Raw genomic sequence first — 16,610 nt, forward strand, 5'->3', positions numbered from 1 at the left:
TCATGGGTGTTGTTTATGGTGGGCGAGGTGGAGTTTTGTTTTTACCGTGTTGGTGTGGATGGTTTGTCTTTTGCTGTTGATCTGTGTGTGTGTGTGTGTGTGTGTGTGTGTGTGTGTGTGTGTGTGTGTGTGTGTGTGTGTGTGTGCGTTTCTTTTTCTGTTTATGCTGTTTTGCTGTTTATGTGCACATCTCTTTGTGTGTACCTTTTTGTTGGTCTCTTGTGTTTGTATACCTGTTGGTATTTTGTTTTACAGGGCTTGTGTGTGTGTGTGTGTGTGTGTGTGTGTGTGTGTGTGTGTGTGTGTGTGTGTGTGTGTGTGTGTGTGTGTGTGTGTGTGTTGACTGTCTGTCTGGTTGTCAGTTTCCTTATTCCTGTATGTTTTTCATGTCTGCCATTCTGTCTGTACGTCTGTTTATGTCTGTAAGTCTCTTTTCTTACTTCTCTGTGTTTTTTGCCAATCGATCGGTTTAATACATCCACCTTTCTGTCTCTCTGGCTATTTTAATCTGTCATCATAACTGGAGGATTTGCTGCTGCACAGTTTTGGATAACTGCATTGGGTATCTGATGGTAAGCCAGTTTCTTATCAGGCACAATCCCCTACCAACCTCACTTAATAATAAGAGACTGGTTGATGATGATGATGATGATATGACTTCCTCATCTCTTCACTCTTCTTTTACTGCTGTTTACTCAGCCAACCTCATTTAATAACAAGAGATTGGTTGATGATGTTGATGATGATGATTATGATGATATGATCCACTTTTCTACTCTCTTCACTCTTCTTTTACTGCTATGTACTCGTCCATTATTATTTCTTCTAAGGCATAAGCACTGGTGGAAAACTAACTGAGGATGATGATGATGATATTGGTAGCTGTAATGATGGTAATGATGATGTCAGTAGTTATGTTAATGATGATGATGATGATTTACGTTGACATTGATGTTGCTGGTGATTTTTATATAATACTGAAGATGATAACTAATAAATAAGAGTTATGCTGTTGTGTGTTGTGGCTTAAACCTTACCTGAACTTGAACCTGGTAGACTGGAGGCTGAAGATGCCGTTCTCCTGTAGTTCTCCATCACCCTTTCGAGGAACAGGGAGGAGGTTAAGGAACTTTTGTATACCCAGGCAACAGGGCCACCCAGTTATATCTGTGCCACCACATGAAGGCATCCATATCCATCTCCAGATATTAATGACAGTATGTATGATGTGCAGTATAGGGAGGTCCTTACATAATGCTTCCTTTCCACTCCGTCGGGCGACTGTTTGTGTGTTGCTGGGACGGCTGGGAGTTACCAATGTCAATCCTGCATCATTTACTCATTTCCTACTCTTACTGTCACACCCACACCCACACCAGCAGAATGGGCCGTCCCCGTAACCTATAAGATACCACCAGGAGAGTTTCTAGTGGAGCTCTGTTTAAGGACCACCCTGTGTAGGTAAAAAACAGTATTTAACGACCTCCATTCTCTCACCATCTCTAGGGTCGTGCTTGAGCCTAGACCACGAGTACGACATCTTCTACGACCGCGACACAGCCTACTACTACGACGGGGAGGAGGGGGCCGCGATACGACCCTCCTTCATAGCCCGCCAGCAGGCCTTTACCGTGGAGGCGGGGCAGTCCGTCATCATACCTTGTGACGCACAGAACCAAGGTGGGGGATGTTGTTTTGCACTGTCTGTAGATAAAATAAATTGTGAAAGGCGTCATCGTAACGAAAGAGTTAGGCACCTTACTCCGATGACGTATTTTTCATGTTATTCTACCTTCAGACGAATTTATTTAGCACAGGAAAGATTATTTCTTTTTTCGAACTGGGCGGAAATGCACCTTTTGTTAACCTGTCCACTACAAGAGCTCTTTCCCAAGCTGAGTAAAAGCGTCTGGAGGTAGAAAAAATAAACTAAAATTGGGTCACACTACTGAAAACGTCCATATTACTCGTATATCTTCACTGAAACGATTTATTTTTGTTTTACTTTTTTGGGGGGCAATGACAGTACTCGTTTCTTGTTTTTATTTGCTGTTTTTTTTTATATTACTGATTCTCATTTATATTTTTAGGACACTACATTTGGATTTGTCTTTATTATTTTTATTATTATTATTATTTATATTATTGCTACTACTACCACAGCAACATAAAAAACTACTACTACTACGACTACCACCACTACTACTACTACTACTACTACTACTACGACTACCACCACTACTACTACTACTACTACTACTACTACCACTGCTACTACTATTGTTGTTTTTGTTATTGTGCTGTTATTATTATTATTATTTTTATTATTATTATTATTATTATTATTATTATTATTGTTATTATTATTTTTACAATATTATTATTAATACTATTGTTATTATATATTTCTGTTATAATTATTATTTTGTCATTATTCATTCATTCATCATCTAATCCAGTGTTACCCCATGAGGAGCGTAGGAGCCCGGGGTTAGGCAAGTTGGTCCTGACGTTTAAGATGAGAGTGACTAGCCTCATTCATCCCTGAATGACATTAAGTGAGCAATAAACCCCAACTACCCCATAGATATAAACCGGCTCAATCCGATTGGAGAGCCTTAATTGCCCAATAAACCACCAGGCTCCATAATTTGGTTATATGGTTACCACCCAGCGTAGGAAATGGTTTCCTGGTGTAGAAACCATTTGATTTGTCACTCAGAGTAGAGTCACCCGTAGGCAGAAGAGAGAGGAAAGAATGAAGGAAAGACAGAAGAGCAAGAATGGAAAGAAGGAAGAGAGGAAAGGGTACTCATCCGAGAGCAGCACTACATCGAGTGAGTGGATGGTGAGCGCCCTCACCAACCACTGTATTGTAATTATTATTGTTATTATTATTATTATTATTATTATTATTATTATTATTATTATGGTTATTATTATTGTTATTATTATTATTATTATTACTACTACTACTACTATTATTATTATTATTATTATTATTATTATTATCATCATCATCATCATCCTTATTTATTATCACTTTCCAGGGAGCCACAAGCTGATCATCTCGAAATTCTCCGGACGTAGCTTAGGATGGGGAGGCGGCGGCGATGGCGGCGACGAGGGTGCGAGGATGGTGGTGAAGGGGATGAGGAGGGAGGGAGGAAACCCAGGCCAAGGGAGGGGGAAATACCTCGCCAGGCTTGGAGGGGGGATAGCAGGAGGGGCAGGAGGAGCGAGGTTGATCTTCGTGGGGAGCGAGAAGGTGCTGCGAGACAAGCGATTCAGTTTACACGATGGGTCTCGGCTCACTATCTCGCACGCCAGGCCACGAGATGCCGGGACTTATGCCTGCAGTTTCGACCTGGATCCCCCCGTGGTTCTGACACACACCCTAGACGTGCGGTACGCCCCCACCATCCGTGCCATATCGCCGCCTGAGCAGCACGTGAGGCAGGGCACGACGGTGAAGCTCCAGTGCCGTGCTCATGGCAACCCCGAACCAACGATCAAGTGGTTCAGACAGGGCGGTCGGCTGCCGTCTGGACATGAGAGTCAAACGGTAAGACGTAGGGCAGTATTCTAAGTTTTAGTGGAGGCTCCGTAGCACTTGTTTCTTGTCGATTAAATTGCACAGTACAACTTAACAATCTTTAGTATGCTATCTGTACCATTTACACTTTGACATACGTGAGAGTCAACCGGTAAGGCGTAACAGTGGTAATGGTAGCCTGTATTGAAGGGTCTAATCTGGTCAGACAAATGGTGCAGTGGATTTACTCTGACCCGACAAACGGTCCGGTAGGTTTACACTGATCTGGCAAATGGTAAGACGTAATAGTGATAGTGGTATGATTCACATTCATTTGAGCCTGAGGTTGCAACTACTACTACTACTACTACTACTACTACTACTACTACTACTACGACTACTACTACTACTACTACTACTACTACGACTACTACTACTACTACTACTACTACTACGACTACTACTACTACTACTACTACTACTACGACTACGACTACGACTACTACCCGATACAGGTGTTTCATAAATGACCGTCTTAAAGCAGGAGTTTGCCTTTCCTTTAGCTATTTCAGTTTTAACCTCTTTTTTTAGTCTGATGTCTTGATTGCCTTGGTTCCTGCTGCCTTCAGACGGTTTCGTTCAGTTAAGGGGAAACCTATTGACTTGAAAGGGTTAATGATGGTTCTACTTTTTCACCTGTTCTAAAAGTTTCCCGTATGCTGAGTGAAATCGTCTGGTTGTGGGACTAATGAAATACCAAAGTCGTCATGGAGTTGTTGTCTTTGTTTGTGTGGTCCAGGCTCAGCTAAAGTGTGAGGAGTATTAGGCAAGCTTAGAAGATACTTGAGTGAAATAAATTTAGAATGTAACTATGAAAATCTACAAGCGAAATGCAATGTTTGGCACAGATGTTGAGTAGATTCAGGACAGATTTAGTGAGCTGGATAGGTCTAGGACAGCGGTTCCCAACCTGGGAGCCATGGCCCCCAAGGGGGCCATGGGGCATTGACTGGGGGGCCATGGGCCTTATTGGTAATATAAGATATATAAGGTATTTGGAATGGGTAAAACCTGACAGAAATCAAGTATGAAATATACCTTACTGTGCTAGTTTAGCCTTAAGTATATTGGGGTAATTACCGTTTTCTGCACAATATCAAATATTAAAAATATATAAATATACGATCTGAGTTATATAGGGGCCATGGAGCTTCTCATAATTTTCTCGGGGGGCCACAGGACCAAAAAGGTTGGGAACCACTGGTCTAGGAAATAGGAAAAGACAGTGGTAAAACGAGTGTGGGAAACAGCAGAATGGAAACCTACAGAAGAAATGACATGTTTGGAAGATGTATGGGGATAGATTCACGGCAAAAATAAATATAGATAAATTACGGGCAAATGTAGAGAGAGCTGGATAACTTCTGGGCAAATAGGAAGACATTTTAGCGAAACAGATGCAGGAGGGACCAGATGTGAAAACGAGGACTGAGATAACTGTGGGCAGGTGCATGACAGGTGCGGACAGGTAAATCATGTCGCCTCAACGGGATGGACACGCAATCACCACGCAGGAATGAGGGAGGGAGGGAGGAAGTGTGTGTGTGTGTGTGTGTGTGTGTGTGTGTGTGTGTGTGTGTGTGTGTGTGTGTGTGTGTGTGTGTGTGTGTGTGTGTGTGTGTGTGTGTGTGTGTGTGTGTGTGTGTGTGTGTGTGTGTGTGTGTGTGTGTGTGTGTGTGTGAAAGAGACCAAGATTTGCTGAGAAACGTAGTAAACAGATCGGTGAAAGATGTGACTTGTGAAAAGCGATAATAATTTATAGAGAAATGTCCTAAATCGTAGCTGTTTGTAATTTTTTTGTGTAAAAGAGGTAACAGTTTACCGTGAAGTTTCGTAAATAGGAGTTCATTGTAAATTCTGATATGTGAAAACAATAACAGTTTACAGAGAAACGTCATAATAAGAGTCCATGATGCGTAATAGCAATGACAATTTACATAAAACCTCTTACACCAGGTTCAGTAAATTCTGAAAGAGATGAGGATTTAAAGAGAAACTTGGTAAATAAAAGAGAATGATAGATTTTCCAGATCTTACCGTATGACGTGTGTGTGATGGAGTAAGTAATTCATGAAAGCAAAGAAACATTGTAAGTTGAGAGTTGTTTGTAAATATCACCATGAGTTACCTTGCAATATGTGGGCAATGCAGTATGTGAGTGATTTGTGAATGCGACAAGAATTTTCAGAAAACCCTGGTACAGAAGAGGCTGTCAGCGGTCCCTAAGGTATGAGATGTGAGGAATGGAAAGCGTGAGTGATTTATGGAAGTGGCAACAGCGTGCATAGAAGTTTGGAAACAGAAGACCATGAGAGGTAACTGGTAGCTCTTGTTAATATTTAAGGAATCATGAGAAAACGTTAAGACAGAAACGTATATTAGCATATATTCTCATGGAAGATAGATCAGTTACACTCCTATGCTGTTAGGATCCGTATTCTCGTTGGCTGAGGAATCTCCCTAACATGTTTTCCTAAGCGACTTATTTTGTTTATTACACCTTACTGTCTTCCCTGTGCTACACAAATCATTCCAATATATACATAAATAACGCAGGAAAGGATATTAACCACCTATGTCTAAAAAAAGAAAATCGCTAAGGAAGAGGTGTTGGGGAACTTCCTAACCGACGAGACTACAAACCTAGGACTGACTCTTAATTAAATAAAATTGTCTGGTATTTATCTGGAATAGAACACTAGAGATGTCCTGATCATAGGAGAGTTATATATTTTTTATCTATGCGTCTAATGTCTTTTGTGGTGTTTTTATATACTTTTATGAGGTAATTTAGCCTTTCATCTCTGACAACTTTATTCAGTTAACACTAAGCCATTCTATTTGTCTGAGTGAATCAACCTAAGAGTGTTAATACTATCACCTTTAATTAACCCCTCCACACCGATGGCGTATATCTATCTCAAGCCACTCTTATTAAATATTGAAGATACATTTCATGCCGGAAGAGCCTCCATTAAACATTTATCTGTGTGGTCTCTCCAAATCTGAATATAATCGACAGCCGGAGTAAGATGAAAATAAGACACCAACGAGCTCAAATTGTCAGTGCATAAATTATAAGTCAGTCAAGAAGTACAATACCAGTAAAGAAAGCTGTCGCAGGTGTGGAGCATGCGTAATTTGTGGCAACATTGCTCTTGAGTATGAGGAATAACTTACCACTGTCTAATAAACATTGATACAAGTGTGTGTGTGGTGGGATTGATGGGTGCAGATGATGACTAACAGATCAGCAGTTATATAATAAATGACAGTCAGTGTATAGAAAAAACAGTGTATAGAAAAAATTGAAGAGCATTGGCTTAATCAGTGATAACTAGCAACTGTGTATTCACCAAGGTGTATTTACGTTTGTGATATACAGGTTTAGCTAAGCTCTCGTTGCCCTGTCTTCATATCTTTATTTATCCAGTGTAAAAAGTAACTGGAATAATAATGAGCATTGATAAGCAGCAATATAAGCACTGGTAACTAGAGTATGAAAGATTAATACTACACTAATGATCACTTAAATAGCTAGGTATTGAATGAAAGATTATTAATGTTAAACTGTTCTCTCTCCTTCCATTTCCTCCCTCTCCCCCGTTCCCCTTCTCTTTGTTTCGTCCTTCGTATTTTATCTCCCCTTTCTCCCTTCTTCACTCTTCTTCTCCCCTCTCGGCCCTTCTCTCCCCTCCCTTCTTTTCCCACTCACTTTCACAATTCTTCCTCCCCCTCTTCCGTTTTTGCTTCATCCTCCCACCTCACAAATCCTTCTTCCCTACCAACTTTTATCTTCTGTTTTTTCCTTGCTCACTTTCTACCACCCCGTCCTCTTTTTCCACTCCCTTCCATCGTTTTTCTCCCCTTCCTTCTGCTCTCCTTCTTTTCCTCTCTCTTTCCCTCGTCTCTCTTCCTCATCCCCTTCCTCCTTGCCTCTCTCCACACTTTCTCCCACTCCCTCTCGCCTCTCTCCACTCTTTCCCCCCTTCCCTCTTACCTCTCTCAACCCCCCGCATCCCCTCACCCCTTTCCCTTCCTCCCTTCCTTCTTTTTTTCTTTCCACTCTCCCTCCCACACTCCTCTCCTTTCTTCTCTTCCTTCTTACTTCTCCACCTTTCTATCCCTTCAAACCTTTCCCTTCTTCCCTTCCTTCGTACTTCTCTCCACCTTTCTCCCCCTTCCCACCTCTCTCTTTTACTCTTCCCTCTACCTTCTCTCCCTCCCTCCCTCTTTCCCTCCCCCTCCAACCTCCACCACACACAGGGGGCGATACTGGAGATAAAAGATATACAGAGGCGATGGGAAGGCACCTACCTCTGTACCGCCGACAATGGTGTGGGCGAGCCGTCTTCCTCTGCCATGACCATATCCGTGGAGTACCCCCCGGAAGTTACCCCGCACCAGGTGAGAGAGAGAGAGAGAGAGAGAGAGAAATATGTGTGTGTGTGTGTGTGTGTGTGTGTGTGTGTGTGTGTGTGTGTGTGTGTGTGTGTGTGTGTGTGTGTGTGTGTGTGTGTGTGTGTGTGTGTGGAAATTTAATGGTTCTCTGTTATTAACTAGTCATATTTCATTTCTAATGCACATATATTCTGCACACACACACACACACACACACACACACACACACACACACACACACACACACACACACACACACACACACACACACACACACACACACACACACACACACACACACACACACACACACACACACACACACCACTTCATTTACTCATATAGTTGCTACTTTAAAGCCACACTAGTATATTCTGTATGTCTACCACCAGTAAGCATTCTTTACCATGTGAGTAATCTAGCTGATTGTGTACCTGGGGCCTCACTCGAGGTAGTCTGCCTTTCGTTAACTGCACACTGAGTGACACAACCAAATGGTTTCCTGTAACTCAAGAAGTTCATAACTCAAAAAGTTCATTAAGTTCGGTGGTAGCCATATAGTCACAGATGCTCTTGTGGGTTAAGACACTCCAACCGCATGTGGCTCTTAAGGATTTATTTCCGAAAGACGGTTGAAGTTTCTTGCTCCCGTGATGCCAGTCAGGGGCGAGTAACTGCTCATCTCTCCTTAAATACCAAGACAGAACGCTCTTGCCCAGGGCCTCTACACTCCTAATGGGGCAATGAAGGATGATGATACTGATGATGATTATGATGTGTATTATGAAGAAGTTTGCTAAGCTGGGGTGTATTGTGTGTATCAGAAAATATTTGCTAAGCTACTGTGTATTATGTGTTTGTGTAGGCTGGCGGTGACTCATGGAAGCTGCTTTCATGGGTGGAAATAGCCTGGTTTCATTCACACAGTTCGCTGTTCATTATATTGCATCTTACAGGATTAGACCGAGCCAGGCCTAAGTGGCTTTACCCAGAACACTGTATTTATAGCTGGTTTAGTTATCATGGTATTTAACCTCTCTATGATGACCTCAGTTCCTAGTTTATTCTTGCTGCTACCAGACTAATTTATTTAAGTTAGGAAGAGCTTCTGGTAGTGAAGGGGTTAAAGGAAGCTGCTATCAGATTATTTAACTTTTGAAGGGCTTGTAGTACTGAAGGGATTAATGAAGGCAATATCTTACCACTTCAGTTCGAGAAGTCTCTCCTAGCGAAACAATTGCAGGTAATACCAGAAAAAAGTAAAATTCGTCAACGTACTAGAGGGATTAATCCAGTAAGGATTCAGTGGCCGAACAGTTTAATAACAGCATGTTCACAGGTGTATAAGACCTCGTAACACATCTTCCTTAGCGATTTAGGTAGCATATTACTCTTAAAAATCTCGTATGTCTCATAGATGTCATTTGCTTCTTAGTATTAACATAGTTTGAATCAGTAGCAGTCAAATTATGCGAAAGAATAATATACAAAATAAATCGCTGAAGAGGATGTGTTGCAAACTTTCCTAAGCCAAAGAGAATACGGCACTTAACCATTTCACCCCGAGGATGTAGGTTCGCCAGCGTTCTTATGCCACTTTAGACGATATTAAGCAGCTTAGGGGAAGAGTGTTGCGGTGAGGGGATTAATGGAGGCTATTTTTAAACCCTTCAACCCGGAAAGCCACTCCAAAGCTGAATGCAATCGTCTGGAGAGAGTAAGCTTAAAATTATATTGACGTCATTGTAATAAGGGGATTAGTAGCCAGTGTATTAAACTGTACACTGGTTATTAACTCTTTCGATCTGGGTGCCGTCCTATTTAATGTAGTTTTGATGGAGATTTTATTCAGTATAGGAAAGAACTGTCGTACTGAGTACGAAGGGGTTTACTAAGGCTTTATCCAATCAACCCCCCCCCACCTCAGTTCCAAAAGTTTATCCTAAGTTGAATAAAATCGCCAGTAAATGGCATGAACAAAATGAAACGTCGAGAACTCCGACCCTGAACTGTGGACGCAAAACGTCGCTTGGCATTCTCTGCTAAGCTTTGCGCACCGATTCGTCATACAACCTCCATGACAGAATTTTCATTGTGAGTTGAAGTGAGACTAAAGATAAACTAGTTGAATCCATATGACCTTGACCTTTGACCCCTTGACCTTGCTGACCTGGTCAGTTCATCGTCCTTTCAAACTGTATCACTGACAAAAGTTTGATTGAAATTTGTCGATAGGTTTAGGAAATATCGTGCTCACACCCACATGACCTTGACCATTGACTCCTTGACCTTGCTGACCTAGTCAGTTCATCGTCCCTTCGTACTGTATCACTGATAAAAGTTTATTTAAAATCTGTCGAGGGGGTTCAGGAGATATCGCTCCCACACCCATATAACCTTGATCTTGACCTTACTGACCTAGTCAATTCATCGTCCCCTCATGCCGTACCTTACTGGATCAGAAGTTTGGCCGAAATATGTTGAGGGATTCAGGAAATATCACGTTCACAAGATAAAAGGAGTCAACCTTGTATGACCTTGACCTTTGGCCTTTGACCTGATTGACCCAATTAGTTCATCCTCTCCTCATATTGCATGACTGACAAAAGTCTGGTGGAAATCTGTCGATGGGTTCAGGAGATATCGCTCCTAGAAAAGTGTTACGGACTCACGCACGGTCCCACACACCCACGTACGAACAGACCAGTCACTTAATGCGTCCTCCGCCATAGGTGAGAGGAGGCATAATGGAAAATACGGCTCCTGGCTCACTTGATTAATCTTCGGCCCTTAGGTGTTTCCATCCGTGGATTAATCTTCGGCTCTTAGGTGTTTCCCTCCGTGGATTAATCTTCGGCTCTTAGGTGTTTCCCTCATTTCAATAAAATTGTCTTATAGTGATTTCTCCTGTCTGTCATCAGTTTTTCCTCATCCTCGGGAGCACATTCATGAAACATATACTTCAATTATTTAAAGTAGGTGCATATTTTCTTCTTGTAATATTTCACGTGTCTCAGTGGCTGAAAAAAAGATAGTGCTACAGCTCTACATCCTTCCCATAGCACTTCTTCGTGACATATTCTAGTGTTCATCTGTAACAGCTCAGATCTCAAGGTGGAGGGAAAAATTTGTGCCCAGTTAAAATGAACAGATGAAGAGAAGGCAAATTTACACCTAATTTAAGAGAACAGGGTATTGTCTCTGCTCACCTAACCCTTTTCCCTGACGCAGAGGTAATCACGGCCATGGTCACACATATAACGATGAAGTCTTGTTGGTCATTCCAAGCATTTCTAGACGACACAAGCAAGGGTTGTTTTCTACGTGGCTTTGGAGATTTCGTATCGTTCCTGTCTTTGCGCTGTATCTTCACATTACGTTTCGGTATCCTCTTGTGTGCAAGTGTTGTGAAGTATGTCGTGTCAGAAACGATATAAATAACACGGAACAGAACATCAAAGTGTAATAAGCAATATAAATCGCCTGGCAGGAGGTGAAACGAGACTTATTATGCCATTTAGAAAACAGCCCCAGGTCATAGCGAACTGTTCCTCATCTAGTAGTGTCGACTTATCATTTCCTTTCAATGATCAACAGGCTTCCATCGACGTGAAAACCTGATTACTAATTTCCATGCGAGTGCACAAAGACAAAAATTCGCATGATATTACACTGCAAATATTCTTCACACTCAAGGAATATCTGTCAGGTTAACACACTTATCAACGACAATCATCTATAGGGAGTGAAACGTACCAGACCTATCTCAGGTTAGGAGTATTAGCCAACCAAGGAAAAAGACAGGTAGAAGCGGCAAAATATTAGGCGAACTTTTGTCCCCAGGTGCAGAGGAGATGAAATATTAGAAAAACTCTTGTATGTTAGTATAAGAAATGAAATATTAGGCAAACTTTTGTGTCCAACTGCAGGGGAGATGAAGTATTAGGCAGATTCTTGTACGCAAGTGCATAAGAAATGAAATATTAGACGATAAAATGGCCCCAAATGTAAAAGAGATGAAATATTAGGTGAAATAATGATCCCAAATTGTACCAGGTGGAGAGTTTAATCCCATCACGAAACTGAAACGTCCAATGGTGGCACAGAAACTGGGATAAAATGTGCGAAACGATAAGGCCCTTGTGTGAGGCTTAACTCTGTCCTTTGGGAGCCGGTGTGTATATATAGCATTAATCTATCAGTGTGTCTCAATAATGTGTTAGTATAAATGTGTGTGTGTGTGTGTGTGTGTGTGTGTGTGTGTGTGTGTGTGTGTGTGTGTGTGTGTGTGACTTATCCATGGCACAAACACCGATACCTAGTGGTGTGTGCTTGCCTGAAATGAAATATTCCAAAGCGTGCGTTCGGCCCAAAGAAATGTCAGTGCATAGTATGTATTAAACAGCGTGATATAAATCGAGGAATACTGAGAAATTCGGATCAGTCCTCGCACATGTTGACAGTTCTGACGGTGGATGATTTTTACTTTAACTTCCCCTGAACGTGCCATTTTCTTTTCGTCTGGAATGCTTAGTTGTTACAAAAGACCAACATTAGAATATGACACTATACTCCTTTTACTCTAACTTGACCTACAGACCCCCATCTCTCCTTTTTGAGTACTGAGTTGTAACAATAGATTAACACTAGAATATCATGTGAGTCACGAAGAAGTGTTATGAAGAGGATATGGATGCGTAGTACTGTCTTTGTCTGCCGCTAAGCTACGGGAAATAAGTTGCAAAAGGACGAAATTCTGGGCCAAGTAAATGTGAAAGAACCATAGCTGTAACTAATCAGGTATGTAAGGAATGGTCTTATAAAATTTACACTGGTATTAAAAGGCTGTTAATGTCCCGTGATGGAATCGCTCTGGATGACATTGGACTAACTGTGCAGTGATATTTTTTGGATCGAGAGTATAACATCATCATCATCCTACTCCAATCCCATGTAAGAACTAAGTTAGGATGATAGTGATGATGATAATAATAATAATAATAATAATAATAATAATGCTTAGGCAGGAAAAAGGCCAAGATGACTATTATTAAACAACAACAAAAACAACACTAACAACCACTCCCCCGTCAGACTGTGGTGCGTACGGGTGAAGGCGACAACGTGGAGCTGATCTGCATCGTCCGTGGCCGCCCAGAGCCGGACGTGGTGTGGACACGGGACGGACACCCCTTGCCGGACAGACTCATGGACACGAAACTGCATCTGCCTGGGTCCGTACACTCCCTTAGTGGGTAGGTCCGGGGGTTGGGAGATTAGAGAGAGGGAGAGAGAGAGAGAGATTATGGAAGGGAAAAACAGAGAAGGAAATGAGTGAGGAAAGGGAGAGAGCGGGAGAGAAAAAGGAGAGTGGCTGGTGATGAGGTGGAAATAGAAAATATATATATATATATATATATATATATATATATATATATATATATATATATATTAAAGAGGAGGGTTAAAGAGGAGAGGTGAGCTGGATCGAGGACAGAAAGAGAAAGAGAGGGAGAGAGAGAGAGGGGGGGTAGGGAGGGAAGCAGACAGACAGGCAGGCAGGGAAATGTTCTGAATGATTAATAGTCAGATCATTAGTCATAATGGGAATGAGACGTAGTAATAAACAAATCACTGCATTACACAGATAGACCGACAGGCAGGGTAGATAGATCACTCCTTCAGCCAGCCCGGGGACGTGGTTTTCATTTTATTCATGCTATTTTCTTACGATTTTTAAAACTAAGAATAGACTTTTCAAACCGAGGAAGCTGTTGTGGTCCCAGGTTCATCAGAAATGTGAATTTGGTGGACTGCAGGCTACAATTGTCCTTCTCCTTTAACAAAACCAACTGGTCATATAGGTACCATCACGTGAAGGCTACTCTCTCTCTCTCTCTCTCTCTCTCTCTCTCTCTCTCTCTCTCTCTCACTCCAACACCTAACTGAGAGTATAAGATCGTTATAAAGGCTCCATAAACACGTACAAAAGCTGTTCCCAAGTTGACCTAAAAATTCGTCTGATGATAGAAAAAGATATAATAAGAAAGATATGTCGATAAAACCCAGGGATCCATATCTTTTTCCAGTGATGTAAGTGAGCCAATTCCGTGTGTTAAGGGGGCGGGAGGAGGGTAGGAGGTTTTCTGGGGGGGGGGGGGAGGATGAGGGTTGTAAAAGTCTTAGGACATCTCACGCCACACTTCACTCACGGCAAGAGAGCTGGGGGATGAGATTTGGTGAGGGAGAGGGAGAGAGGTAGGAATGGGAGGGAGGGGAGGGCAGGGGGAAGGTAGTGAAGGAATGGGAGGGAAGGAAGGATGGAGAAAATGGAAAAGAGCAGAGGCAAAGGGGAATGATTGGAGGAAAGAGAGGGGTGAAAATGTGGGTAGGAAAAGAAGAGTGGAAGAGAGAGGGAGGGGGGGACAGAGGGGAGAAAATATGAGAAATAAGGAAGGATGGGGGAATGGGAAAGAAAAGGGGTGAAGGTGAATGGTGACAGGAATGAGAGGGATGGAAAGTAGAAATTCTTAGGACCTCTTTTTGCCATATGGCTATGTAATATCTACTTTGTACAAATATATTTGAAAACGCTGAATAATAATACAAAAATAAATATCAACAATCCACTTTGCATTAATATAACACAAAATACTCTGGAAGGAATAGACATAGGTATCTAAATTCCACTATACACTGAAACTCAGAAAATTGCAGATAATTGAATAAATCTGCAACTCACTTTTCACTAATATGTTGAATGTACCGTAAAATTTTTCAAAATAAAAAGGAGAAAATATGTAAACTATTCTTTCAACTAATATATCAAAAGGTTAACAGAAAGTATTATTACTTTTTTTAATTTATCTAAAAATCCTCATTACACTAACGCCCGCATTCCCCCTCTCACAGCAGCCCAGCAAGCAACCAAAACAGCCCCAACAACCTGCACGTACCACAGCGAGGCAACACAGTCCACGTACAGGACCACGGACACACGGACGGACACGGACGGAATAAGGAAGGACATGTGACGGTGGCCCATCTGGCGCACCGTCACAGCCTCACCATACACAACGTGACGGAGAGGGACTTTGGCGCGTACGTGTGCATCGCTAAGAACGTACACGGACAGAAGGACGCCGTGATCCAGATGACAGGTGTGTGTGTGTGTGTGTGTGTGTGTGTGTGTGTGTGTGTGTGTGTGTGTGTGTGTGTGTGTGTGTGTGTGTGTGTGTGTGTGTGTGTGTGCGTGTGTGTGTATTTTAGGACGGGCAGGTTTTTAGTAAATCAGGCGATGTGCGAAAGTTACAGGGAGAGTTTGTGGAGAGAATGTGTGTGTGTGTGTGTGTGTGTGTGTGTGTGTGTGTGTGTGTGTGTGTGTGTGTGTGTGTGTGTGTGTGTGTGTGTGTGTGTGTGTGTGTGTGTGTGTGTGTGTGTGTGTGTGTGTGTGTGTGTGTGTGTGTGTGTGTGTGTGTGTGTGTGTGTGTGTGTGTGTGTGTGTGTGTGTGTGTGTGTGGGTGTGGGTGTGGGTGTGTGTGTGTGTGTGTGTGTGTGTGAGAGGACTAAAGTTGGGTTAAAGGTGTGTATAGGACATGTGTACGGCTGAAGGCTAAAGTGGTCTGTGAAGATGAGCATGATTTTGAGGATAAAGATGCATGTGTATGTGGGAGTAGATTTGTGATCCTAAGAACAGAATTGTGTGTGTGTGTGTGTGTGTGTGTGTGTGTGTGTGTGTGTGTGTGTGTGTGCGCGCGCGCGAAGGTTAAAGTGAGGTGTACAGTCAGAGACGAAAGTTCGCCTAACATTTCACCTCTTCTACGTCTCACTTCCTCTGGCTAACATTCCTAAGCTGAGATGGGCTTGATATAATATTTCTCTGCCCATACATGCTTCTCTGTGATATGAGTCAAGAGGAAAGTGACGGACATGCCGACTGGATTGTAGGGAAACTCTTTTTTTTTTTTCCTTACGTGAGAGAGCAGCTGTGTGGGTGTGTGTGTGTGTGTGTGTGTGTGTGTGTGTGTGTGTGTGTGTGTGTGTGTGTGTGTGTGTGTGTGTGTGTGTGTGTGTGTGTGTGTGTGTGTGTGTGTGTGTGTGTGTGTGTGTGTGTGTGTGTGTGTGTGTGTGTGTGTGTGTGTGTGTGTGTGTGTGTGTGTGTGTGTGTGTGTGTGTGTGTGTGTAGCAGATGGTGTCAGGTAAGCTGGGGCAAGCGTGTACATGAAGGGAGATGTGCTCTGATGGGGTAGCAGGAATGTGAGATTTACTGTGACAGGTGTGTGGGTAGGAAGCTAAACTTTGTGCAGGCTAGAGTGACAGCTGTGTGGGAAGTGAGGCATCTGGGTCGAGGGTCAGTGTGAGGCAGGACAGGCGCAGGAAGTGTGAAGCGAAAAATGTTGATGAGAGGGCAGATGTGTGGAAAGGCAGGTGTATGGATGGGCAGGTGTGTGGGAGGACAGGTGTGTGGAAGGATAGGTGTATGGAGGGCAACTGTATGGAAGGACAGGTGTGTGGAAGGGTAAATCTGTGGGATGGCAGGTGTGAGGGAGGGCAAATGTGTGGGATGGCAGGTGTGAGGGAGGGCAAGTGTGTTGGAGGACAGGTGTGTGAGAGA

At 42.6% G+C, this 16,610-nt stretch overlaps 1 protein-coding gene across 1 annotated transcript in view; it reads left to right on the top strand.

The window, feature by feature from the left end:
• The window catches only part of LOC145413517 (uncharacterized), a 136,043-nt gene that overhangs the window by 102,736 nt on the left and 16,697 nt on the right, over positions 1-16,610 (top strand). Inside the window, exons 2-6 of the mRNA XM_080283213.1 lie at positions 1,507-1,680; positions 3,051-3,565; positions 7,862-8,002; positions 13,091-13,230; positions 14,909-15,156. Of these exons, the coding sequence (XP_080139339.1) occupies positions 1,507-1,680; positions 3,051-3,565; positions 7,862-8,002; positions 13,091-13,230; positions 14,909-15,156 (1,218 nt within the window). The remainder of the gene's footprint in view (positions 1-1,506; positions 1,681-3,050; positions 3,566-7,861; positions 8,003-13,090; positions 13,231-14,908; positions 15,157-16,610) is intronic.

This window comes from Coenobita brevimanus, chromosome 96 (assembly GCF_032717465.1).
Source record: "Coenobita brevimanus isolate Jiangsu-jjx chromosome 96, ASM3271746v2, whole genome shotgun sequence".
In the NCBI taxonomy this organism is placed as follows: domain Eukaryota; kingdom Metazoa; phylum Arthropoda; class Malacostraca; order Decapoda; family Coenobitidae; genus Coenobita; species Coenobita brevimanus.